This window comes from Carassius gibelio, chromosome B6, assembly GCF_023724105.1.
Source record: "Carassius gibelio isolate Cgi1373 ecotype wild population from Czech Republic chromosome B6, carGib1.2-hapl.c, whole genome shotgun sequence".
In the NCBI taxonomy this organism is placed as follows: Eukaryota; Metazoa; Chordata; class Actinopteri; order Cypriniformes; family Cyprinidae; genus Carassius; species Carassius gibelio.
Genome location: NC_068401.1, coordinates 8,662,480 through 8,674,736, shown reverse-complemented (window position 1 = coordinate 8,674,736; position 12,257 = coordinate 8,662,480). Strand labels below are relative to the sequence as shown.

At 34.0% G+C, this 12,257-nt stretch overlaps 1 protein-coding gene across 1 annotated transcript; it reads left to right on the top strand.

The window, feature by feature from the left end:
• Positions 1 to 37: 37 nt before the first annotated feature.
• slc6a22.2 (solute carrier family 6 member 22, tandem duplicate 2) lies at positions 38 to 9,668 on the top strand. The gene is made up of 15 exons (XM_052558731.1): positions 38 to 340; positions 1,010 to 1,203; positions 4,075 to 4,209; positions 4,673 to 4,813; positions 4,890 to 4,971; positions 5,128 to 5,260; positions 5,876 to 6,010; positions 6,123 to 6,226; positions 6,329 to 6,453; positions 6,708 to 6,820; positions 6,913 to 7,050; positions 7,158 to 7,260; positions 7,494 to 7,594; positions 7,891 to 8,061; positions 8,210 to 9,668. The coding sequence occupies exons 2-15, from the start codon at positions 1,014 to 1,016 to the stop codon at positions 8,363 to 8,365; spliced, it is 1,827 nt and encodes a 608-aa protein (XP_052414691.1). The 5' UTR covers positions 38 to 340; positions 1,010 to 1,013; the 3' UTR covers positions 8,366 to 9,668.
• The last annotated feature ends 2,589 nt before the right edge of the window (positions 9,669 to 12,257 follow it).

The following is a 12,257-nucleotide window of genomic DNA, read 5'->3' as shown; positions in this document are numbered from 1 at the left end:
TCAGACAGGATCAAAGATGGAGAAAGATCTAGAAATAGCCAGAGAGAGTAGGGTGAGAGAAAGAAACCCATTGGTTGTCATTTGCTCTACTGATAAGACATTTATTTTTTATCTCTGAAAAAAACATGCTATAAAACAGGGGGACACAGAAAACACTAAATACTAAACCTGGGTTTAGACCAACAGCTTAGGTCCAACAGTGCTTGTTCAGGAGCTCTTGAAGCCGGTTTGGCCACTCCTCAGACATTCTCTTTGAGGACATTATTTATTTTGAGCTGCTAACCTAGGTACAGGCACTTCATAAAACAGACATACAAGACGGATTCTTCACAAATTAAAGGTATATTTTGATTGCTCTTTTGTCACATTATTACTTGACACTTTAATTTAGTGAAACAGCAGTTTTACTGTAGTTTCCAAAAAAGTAAAAATTAAATAAATGCATGGTTTCATCTGTAAGTAAAGCCATGCAGTTTTGAGCTGTTATATATATATATAAATGTGAGATGTTGTTTTTTTTTAAGATATGAAACACATTTCAGGATTTTAATATCTGATTGTGGTGACAGGTGTAGAAGCACAATATTTCTGAAGGATATATTAAAGGAAAAACCTTGATAAAACAGTATTCAATTTAATAACAGACTTAAATTCATTAACTGCAATAAATGTGTATAAGTGCTTCTTTTATACTACAGTATCATGCAAGTTATTATATGCATTTTTTAGGCTGCTGAGAATATTAAAGATGTAGATAGAACATTTAATTTATGTATAATACAAGATCTAAATGTGGACATATTCTAATAGACAACAACTGCGCTATCATTAGTTGCATGCAGTCATGTACAGCTGTTTGCAGAGTCTATGATGTTATCACTTGCTACAGATGAACTCATGGGGCCCACATCTACCCCAAACACATATGGGCCCCTTTCTTCATTATGCCTTAAATATGTTACATGACAGATATTTGGTATATAATATATGTTTCTCAACCCATTATTAGCATCATGGAGCATAGCTCAAGGCCAGGTGGGAAGTTAAACCTCATGAATGGTGCCCTAGTGCAGGCCAGACCTAAACCTCAGGCAAGAGAGCAGTGGTCTAATAAGCTGGAGTTTCTCTTGGCGGTGGCAGGGCACATCATTGGCCTGGGAAATGTGTGGAGGTTTCCTTACTTGTGCTACAAGAATGGAGGGGGTGAGTGCAAATTTATATTTAATCTTGTTTTATGGTGTTTATGTTCCAGAGTTATCATATGATCTTAATATAAAATAATATTTTATCTTAAAAATTTTCAAAACTCTCAGATACACAGAAGATAAAATATACTGCTTTTTAGATATTATTAGGGCTTTTCTGTGGTGGTTTGTTATAATTAAAATATTTTGGGATATGAGTCTCAATGTCTATGGCTTAAGATCAGTGCCAGACATTCTGTGCTTTTGGAATAAAATATCCACATAAACACTGATCTGGTGCTGTTTCTCTAGGGAAAAAATCTGCCAAATTTCATTTGGATGAAGTTAGATAACTCTGAGCTCACATTTGTGTGAAGATTTACAAGAACCTCAGTGGTATGAAATACATAAACAACTGTGCTGTTTTAAGAAAAACAATCACTAACATTAAATCACACACACACACACACACGGGTGCATCTAAAAAAATATTTTAGTTTTTTTTTGTAACATACAAAAAGTAAAAAAAACCATATATTCTAGATTCATTACATGTAAGGTAAAACATTTCAAAAGTTTAAATTTTTGTAATTTTTATTTTGATGATTAGACAAAAATCCAGTATCTCAAAATATTAGAATATTTACATTTGAGCATAGGCGTAGCTAGTAATTTAATTTAAAGCTTTCTATATAGCCTATAAATATTAGGTTCAGGATTTTAAAGCACTAACGTTCAAGACCGAATGATGTATTACTCTTACCTTTATGAACAAAAACGACTGCGTATTTTAAGTTGTTTCAACAGTTAGAAAAAAATGCAAGTTATCTTGCTGGTGCTTCCATGTCCTGCAGAGCGCGCTTCAGTCTCACTCCACACTGGATATGCGTCCAACAGCGCACATTTATCTAGGTTAAACATTTAAACAAACATTGTGATATGCTTGAACTGTTTATATATTTTAGGCAAGTGGTGATGATTTGAGAAGGCTATGAATTGATTAAACATAAATGAAAAAAAAGACACATAATCACTTTTCCATTACATACAAAACTGCCAACCCTCGGAAGAAATCAGCGCCCTATACACCTATATGTGTGTGTGTGTGTGTATTTTTAATGCGGAATATATGTTATATAAATATAGGAAATGTAGAATATAAAAAAAGTGTTCATGGCTCATCTGCCAGTGGGTGCCCCCTCAAGCATAAAAGTGAAACTCTTGTTCTTTGAAACCACAATACTGGGAAAGACTGCTGACTTGGCAATAGTCCAGAACATAATCATTGACACCCTCCACAATGAGGGTAATTCACAGAAGGTCATTACTGAAAGGGGTGGCTGTTCACAGAGTGCTGAATCAAAGCATATTAAATGCAAAGTTGACTGGAATTAAAGAAAATGGGTAGGAAAAGGTGCACGAGCAACAGGGATGACTGCAAGCATGAGAATACTGTCAAGCAAAGCCAATTCAAACACTTGGGAGAACTTCACAAGGAGTGGACTGAAGCTGGAGTCAGTGCATCAAGAGTCACCATGCTCAATACAGCCATCTACAAGGAGATTTTGGAGCACTTTAGGCTTTTATTTGCTGACAAGCTTTATGGAGATACTGATTTCTTTTCCAGCAGGACTTTAGCACCTGCCCACAGTACCAAAACCATTTCCAAGTGGTTTGTTTACCATGATATTACTGTGTTTGATTTGCTTGCCAAGAGAAAGATGAAACAGTCGATCCAACCATACAGATGAGCTGAAGGCTGCTATTAAAGAAACCTGTGCTTCGATAGTGCCTCAGCACTATCACTTCACTGATGCTGGAGTTTGTGCTAAAGGAGCCCCGACCAAGTGTTGAGTCAAGTTTTTTTTTTATTTAAATTTTTTTTTTTTTATTGAACTTAGGAAATATTCTAATATTTTGAGATACTGGATTTTTGACTTTCATGAGCTGTAAGCTCTATTCAAAATCAAAACAAAAAACCTTTGAAATCATTTACTTTACATGTAATGAAAATATGAAAGTTTCACTTTTTGAAATAAGTTCATGATATTAATTTATTTAGATGCACCTGTATATAAATGCATTTTAATATGGCCTAAAAAACATATATATATCTCATGGTTTCCGCAAAAATATGGCAGCTGTATTCAACATAGATTATATAATAATAAATGTTTCTTAAGCACCAAATCACCATATTAAAATGTTATTATTGACACTGAAGACTGGAGAAATAACATTGAATAGATTTTATTTTAAATATATATAAAATATAATTGTATTTTTTTTTTTTTTTACAATATTACTGTTTTTACTGGATTTTATGATCAAATTAAATAAATTATAATTATAGTGACCCCAAACCTTTGAACAGTAGTGTATGCATATGTATTGTTGTCATGCTTACATTGCAAATTTAAATAAAAAAATAATTATTTTTATTATGACTGTTAAGAGCCATATTATAAATGCTTTAGAATTTGGTTGATATGGTATGGTATTTTTGTTTAACATGTTGTCGTTTTGTCATATAAATTACTTTTAATTCAAACAATGATTTGTGAATCCCCTGTTTTGGATAATGTTTTTTTTATTTTTTATTCCATAAATATATTTAAACTTAACTTTTTATTAGTAATATGCGTCGACTTCATTTGGACAACTTTAAAGACTTCTCAGTAGTAATATTGTTAAATCCTAATAAACCATAAATCAATGGAAATCTTATTTGTTCAGCTTCAATATGATGTATAAATCTCAATTTCAAAAAAGTTGACACTTTTAAAACTGGTTTTGTGGTCCAGGGTCACATATTGTATATTTTGTATATTGCATATTGTATTTTGATATGTATAAGTTTGCTGTGTTAATAAATTGTTCTGTCATATAGGTGCATTTTTTGTGCCGTATGTGCTGTTTCTCTTCACCTGTGGGATTCCACTTTTCTTTTTGGAGACCTCACTCGGTCAGTTCACCAGTCAGGGTGGAATTACGTGCTGGAGAAAGATCTGTCCACTGTTTGAAGGTGAACAATGCACTCACAGGGCTCTCGAGTGTCACACATTCACCATGAGACATGGATTTCAACCAGTTCACACACTTACACGCCACACCTTGTATTTCTCATGCTTTTCCTGTTAATTGCTGTTCATTTGGCTCATATTTCTATTTTTAATACATTTGAATTTTTTAAATATAAAATATTTTATTTTATTTGGATAAATTTGTCTTGTCAGATTTACCAATTGTTTTCATTTCTATTTGTGTTGGTCAATTATGAACAATAGGCAAAATTGAACTGCTAGCAAAAAATTAAGAGAATTGGGGCAGAGTGGCTGCTGTCGGGAATATTTGGGTGTCTCCTCCCCAAACAGATGTAATCTCACTCCAAATTTTTTATATAATTTGAGACTCTTGAGCTCTTTTCATTGTGAATCTATTACAGCTTCTTACTTTAGTATTTTGCTACTTTTTCTTTATATTCACAGGTCTTGGTTATGGTAGCCAAGTTGTTGTCCTCTATACAGGAGTCTATTACATCATAATTCTTGCTTGGGCTTTCCTTTACCTCTTTTCATCCTTCAGTTCAGAGCTGCCATGGGCAAGCTGCAACAACTACTGGAACACAGGTATCCCACATTAACAGTGTGAATTATCATAATACTGGGATATGTCGTTTGAATAACCTTTGTCTTTTTTATTTAGAGAACTGCAAAGAGTTCAGCAAAAGCAACATCACTAAATATTCTCCAGAGAAAAGCACATCTCCTGTTATTGAGTTTTGGGAGTAAGTTTTTTTAAATTGCACCCCAATAAACTGGATACATGCTTACTAGAATTACGCAATTACGGCAACACGTGATACAAAAATCATCCAGCTAATTAAAATGATTCTCAATAAAGCTTGTAAAACAGAATGTGATTCCATATTATTTGCCTACAGGAGAAGAATTTTGGGCTTGTCTGAGGGAATAGACCAGATTGGTAATGTTAGATGGGACTTGGCACTCTGCCTCCTGCTGGCCTGGATCATCTGCTACTTCTGTGTGTGGAAGGGAGTGAAGTCCACAGGCAAGGTGAGAAATTTGTTCCACTTTTTAACATATGTATCACAAAGTGAATGGTAAGATGTGAGCTGGAAGTGGAATGTGTTTACAGTTTTGCTTGTTTTGCGTGTTGAACCTCATGTCATGCTATCCTTTTCCAAAAAAAAAAAAAAAAAAAAAAAAAAAAGAAAAAGAAAGAAATAACTTTAACATTTATGCACATTTTAAATGCACACTTTCTCTTCCAGGAATTGAGGTAAAAAAAAAAAAAAAAATCAATGACTATCAATTTTACGTAACATTATGGCAAATTCATTAATACGTTTTATTAATTACAATGTGTGTTTACATGTGTGTGTTTATATGTGTATATATATATACACACACACACACATATACAGTGCATACAATAATCTTTTTTATGTAATTTTTTCAATTAAATTATTCAATATATATCTTAATGTGGATAAGCTTACATCTCCCTAATGCTATGTTCAGTGAATAGACAGATATTTTTTGCCAGAATTGTTTTTACATTTAGGAATCAAAACTTGGGAATTAAACCCATGATGTTGGTGTTGCCATCACCACTCTGTAGCACTTAAGCCACAGGAACATGCTGAATGTTCTTCATCCTATTTTCAGGTGGTCTACTTCACTGCTACTTTCCCCTATTTAATGTTGGTCGTGCTGCTGGTCCGTGGCCTTACTCTTCCTGGAGCGAAAAATGGCATCACATTCTACCTCTACCCTGATCCAGCACGTCTCAAAGACCCACAGGCACTCAGTTGCTCTCTTTTGCCCTTTATTCGCTGAAAACAACTGCATTTTGTGATGTTGAATTTTGAATAACTGGATTTTGAAATAATAAAAACAAAATTTGATGTTTTAGGTGTGGATGGATGCAGGTAGTCAGATATTTTACTCCTATGGAGTCTGTACAGGAGTACTGACTGCTTTGGGAAGCTACAACAAATATGAGAACAACTGCTATAGGTAGTTCATATGACCTAATAGCATTCTCTCCATACCTGTAAATTCATTGTAAATTTCACTAATTATTATTATTATATTTTTATTTTACCATTTGTCTTTCAGAGACTGTGTATACTTGTGTCTGCTCAACAGCTTAACTAGCTTTGTGGCTGGTTTTGCTATATTTTCGGTCCTGGGCTTCATGGCAGATGAACAGGGAATTGATATTTCAATGGTTGCAGAGTCAGGTAAAATCATATTTAAGGCTTCAGGTCTCTCAAATCAATGGAAGCTTATTATATCATAAAATAAGCATACAGAAACATGAAAATCATGTTATGTAAGAGCTCTGGGTCTAGTAACTGCAATACCTTTGGTTACACAACTGTACTGCTGACTTTTCTATTTTTAAACACTGCCATTCACATTACATGCAGTGATTAGGTTTTATCAAAAAAGTGGGGCGTGGAGGGATTCGTTTAATGACTTTTGTTTGTGGCAGGTCCTGGTTTGGCTTTCATTGCTTACCCCCGTGCTGTAGCTTTGATGCCCCTGCCTCAGTTATGGGCAATCTTCTTTTTTATCATGATCATATTCCTGGGATTGGATAGCGAGGTAAATATAGGAAGCAATATAGGTCATTCTATATTTAATTTATTATATCATATTATGGATATCCTAAAGCTTTTTCTATTCTATTGTATCAGTTTGTGTATCATGAAGCCCTGGTAACTGCTATCTCGGATATGTATCCCTCCTTCTTCCAAGTTGGACACCGGCGAAAATTTCTTCTCCTCTTCATAAGTGCTGCCAGCTTCCTTGTTGGTCTGCTAATGGTAACAGAGGTGAGAGTCACAAATGAGAACACAAAGATGGTTGACTGAAAAAAACCAAATCGGCAGTACCTGTCATTTCTGTCAGCAATTTCTTTGTTTTTCTGTTTCACTCCCAGGGTGGCCTGTATGTCTTCCAGCTTTTTGACTATTATGCCTGTAGTGGCATGACTCTTCTTACCTTCGCTGTCCTTCAGTCCATCTGTGTTGGATGGGTATATGGTAAATCATTTATTTGAATCTGTAAAAAAATAAAAAGCAAAGTGTAGTTAATGTACACAAATGGGAAATGTATTTATTTGCCACTCTGTAACCTGACCTCTGTAGAAATATTTAGAGTACACAACAGTACACTCAGTTCTTATCACATTAAAAGCGTGTTGAACACAAAGTAATGTGATAAAATGATTTACAACATACTTTAGAGTTTTAAGAACTTCTGGGTTTAATTTCAGGTGCAGATCGCCTCTATGACAGCATTGAGGATATGATTGGATATCGGCCCTGGCCTTTCATGAAGTGTTGCTGGAAATATTTAACACCTGCTATATGCACAGTGAGTAATCATTTACAGAAATTTAAATTTCTGTGGCTTTTTAAAACTTTATTTTCATACTGTAACCACAAACTATCCGCAGACCAGTACATAGAGGTAGGAAGAGGTTTGTCTGCCACCTGTGAGTCCATGTCTGACACTTGTCATTTGGTTCTGTCTTTACACTGACAGCACTTCAAAACACAAGAAACACCTTCTCCTGTTCTGAGACTTTGTGCACAGACTCAGTGTGACAAAGCATACCAAACTAAATGACAGCTCCCCATTGCTCATCATTCTTTTTCCTGTCTTTTTAGGGAACGCTTATCTTCTCCTTGATTAAATACACCCCTCTGAAGTTCAACAATGTGTATGAGTACCCCTGGTGGGGTTATGCGATTGGTGGCTTCTTCACCCTTTCCTCCACCCTACTAATTCCACTGTGGATGATTTATTCGGTTTGCACCACTCCAGGGTCTATGCAACAGGTATGCACACACACACACATATATATATAGTTTTCTACTTTATGTATGCATTTTTTTTACATTGTTAATGCCCTTTCTGTTTTTATATATATATATTTTCCAAATAATTAACACTGTGCATAATTTTTTTATAAATATGTCCTATCAGAGAGTAAGAGCTTTGTGTACTCCTGCTGAAGACCTGCCAGATCCTAAACGCCCAAAACAGAAGCTAAACACTGTTACTTTTGAAACCTTCACAGACCTATTGACTTTACGAACTGTTCATACACCAAACTCATTATCTCACAGAGACATTGTCTGATTGTCCAGCATTTCAGCGTTGCATTTGGCCTCCTGATCTTGTCCTCCTGTTAACCCATTATCATTGGATTGGCATTGTGATGCACCAGTGCCGTAACCACCATAGACAGTGAGGGGTTAAAATCATCTCAATAATTAGAAAATAATTGGAAATGGCCACATTGTCCTGTTTGTTGTTAGGATGACCAAAATATATTTTCGTAACTTTAAAAGTTACATTTTAAGCTTGTCTGCTTCAGCATTCAACAGCTCTTGTCAGTGTCAAAATGACTGAGATGGTCAACCAAGGTTAAGTAGGAGAGGTTGACGAAATAGAACACACATTCCAGCATTAAGTGCAATGTTTTAATGTAGGTTTATATATAAATTGGTCCCTCTAATGTTTAAGGCTTTTTGATGAACATCATGTGATGGTTAAGTGCTGAAACGTTTTTCAAAGCAACAGTTTTTAATTGATCATACAGTTAGGCCTAAATGATAAAGTTCATATGGAGAATAAATTCAAATGTATATATTTCTGTACAATTGACAGGACAAGACTGGTTTGCTCTTTATAAATGCATTGAAGTGGTACCTCAAAAAGGGCAGGCCTCCTGTTTTGCTTTTTTTCAGCTTTCCCTTTTAGAATGAAGTGTGTTTGTCTGACATGTAAAAAAAAAAAAAAGTGTATTAAAAGTGAAAATTACAAATGAGAGTAGTTAGTATACAAATACATTTTTTTTAAATAATTGTGTTATTTTTATGTAAAAGTGTATTATGCTAAAGTTAACTTTAGACAAATAAATGACAAAAGTTTTGGATAAACTTTATCATGCAAGATCTGCTGGGTAACTAATGACATTACAGCAATGACATCGACCTATATATACGTTTAAACGTAATGTTTTAGACTACATCAGAAACAGGTTTATCAAAAATCAGACTTCCAATGAACACTCATGAACCTTCACATTCCAAGAACACAGAGTTCAGGGAACTGTTTTTATATTTTGATGGACTAGATCTTAGCTTGTCCAAATGTGAATGAATGCACCATCTGCTGGACATAAAAAGTGTATTTTTGTCTCCATGCAGAGATTGTTGGATAGCTCCATCTACTGGACAATATTTAGACCCAGGGCCATGACCAGACAGACACCAATATTCAGATAAGGTGTTTCTGCTCAAATGTGCAATGGCATAAACCTATTGTTTGTTGTTAATTATACAGTCAAGTTGATTTTTTTTTAAAGGGATTGCATGATTTACCTCTAGATATTTCGTTGTATACACCTAATGTAACAATAAATAGGATTGTCACATTATTTGCAGTATGTCAAGTCTACCATTCAGAGGTTTGAGGTTTTTGAAAGATATAAGTACTTGCATTCAATTGGTAAAAAATGACAGTAAATTGTATAAAATATTTCAAATAAATTCTGTTCTTTTCAACTTTGTTTATCAGAGAATCCTGGAAAAAATTTTATGGTTTGCACAAAATATTAAGCAGTGCACTATTACTGTTTATTTTTATTGACTGATTGATTGAGCAAATAAATGCAGCTTTCATGACCATAAAAAACATTTGTCTAAAACAATTTAGGTAACACTTTATTTTTAAATAGTTTTTTAGACATTCTGCTTACTGTAACTTTGCAACTACTTGTCGATTACCAGTCATTATTAGTAGACTGTCTGCTTAATATCTGCTAACACATTATTTATTGTTCCCACAACATTCTACTGACTATAAGTACCTTTTTTTTCAAGTTCATGTCAACATGCGAGTTAGTTGACATTTAGTTGCAATTATTTATAGCTAGTCGAATATCAATTTTAATGTCAAATTGCCAAATGTCAAAATCTTAGTGACCCCAAATGTTTAAACAGTAGCGTATGTACTGAAATCAAAGTGTTGGACGTTATTACACAGTTATGGGACCCAAGCGTGATATGATAGGAAGGCTATACTTAAAACAGCAGGGAAACAGTTCAGGGGTCTTGAATGTCCTTTTGCACAAATTGCTTCCAGCTTCCTTCATCTGACATTTTTAGAAATAAAAAGTGTTAATATTTATGAATTAATAATTTTGTGCGAAATATAGATAGACACAATGATCCAAAAGTAGTTGGACACATAAGCCATATACTTAAAAAAATTACAGTTGTCATTGCAGTAGATATCAGTATGTCAAACCAAGTGGCATCAACCAAAATACATTCTGAACAGCATACTTCATATCAAACCTATTAAACTCTGTTTTATGATTTGTCTGTAAAATAAATCCCACCTTCTTTGATATTTTATCAGATGAAATGACATTCATATATTGTTGCATGTGTGATTTAAATATCCAAATATTTCATGAGCATGAGGCCACTGTAAATAATATGGGTAAATAGCAATGTTTGTAGACAGATGCATTTTTTTCTGTGTATGTATATGTACTGTAGCACTATTACAAAATAAATGTTAGTATTTTTTTAGCAAGACTGTTAAAATGATAGTTCAGGCAAAAATGAAATTTTTGCCATCAAAATACTGGACTTTGTGTCATTTCAAACCTGTATGATGTTCCTCTTTCTGTGGAACAAAAAAAGGTCAAACAGGTTTGGAACAACAACAATGGTGAATAAATAATAAAACAAACGAGGAATTAGAATTTTTGCCTCAACTGTCCCTTTAAAATAAATGTGTATATGTGTCAGGTTACAGTTACATAATCAAACAGACACATGATGTAAGGTCTGCACATTCAACTGGGCCATTAGGGTAATTGCATATAGACTGGATGCTAACCTGGTTTGAGTCTAGTGCCGGCACAACTTCCTGTTCATGATAGTGGCTTCCTTGCAGAGTCAGATCAGTGATAAGCCCTTGAGCGCTAATATGCCAAACACACTGTTTAGAGGCTAATCCCTATTAAGTGACGTGTGACTTTTTACATTCTCCTCACACCTTTAACCTCCCACGGCGATTTTCTTTTCACCTACACCTAACTATCCTTTTCTAACAGTTTTGCTAAGCTCATTTCCAATCAAATTTGCAAGCAGAGGAAAAATATTTCAAAGCACTAGATTTCCCAAATACTACGAGTCATTTATTATCATTCAATAGTTTAGGATCAGTACGATTTTTTATTTGAAAATTCTTTATTTGTAAGAGTTGATCACTTCTGAGTGCTACCAAAATAAATAATAACAACAATAATAAAATCTAATAAATGCTGCTCTTGTGCACTTTCTTTTCATCAAAGAATTCCAGGGAAAAAATGTGTGGCATAGTTTTCATAAAATATTAAGCAGCACAACTGTTTAATATGGGTAATAATGTTTCTTGAGCATCAGATCAACATATTAGAATGATTTCTGAAGGACTGTGTGACACTGAAGACTGGAGAAATTAATGCTAAAAATTCAACTTTCCCACAACGAGAATATATTACATTGTTAAACATGTTAAAATGGAAGTTATTTTAAATAGTAATAAAATGTAACAATTATTACAGCTTTTACTTATCATATAAATGCAGCCTAATTGATAGAATAACACTAATAGCTAATAATAAAATCGCTTCAATTCCAAACCTAGTTAACCTAGATAGTGCAAGTTTGGTATAATACAGAAATTATTTTCAGCACTAATGTGTGCTGTTTTATTTGTTTGTGGTATGGGGTATTTTGGGTGAAAGTGTGAATAAATTGTGGAACTACTCCAGAAATAATCGCAATCACGAATAAGCTTAGGCTGGCATCCAGGTTTTGGAAAAAAACAAAACAACAACAAACAAAAAATTGGCTTTGGATTTTGGATTACATTTTAGCACTAATGCCAACATTTGTCCATAACTTTAATGCATCCAAAACATAAACTGAGAAGTTTTGTTTACAACATTTCATCAACATCTACAAAC

Excerpts from the sequence above, each read along its gene's own strand:
- slc6a22.2 (XM_052558731.1), top strand. The coding sequence starts at position 1,014 with ATGGAGCATAGCTCAAGGCCAGGTGGGAAGTTAAACCTCATGAATGGT. Across the intron at positions 4,972-5,127 it reads CCTGTTATTGAGTTTTGGGA|GAGAAGAATTTTGGGCTTGT; the intron begins GTAAGTTTTTTT and ends ATTTGCCTACAG. Across the intron at positions 5,261-5,875 it reads GAGTGAAGTCCACAGGCAAG|GTGGTCTACTTCACTGCTAC; the intron begins GTGAGAAATTTG and ends TCCTATTTTCAG.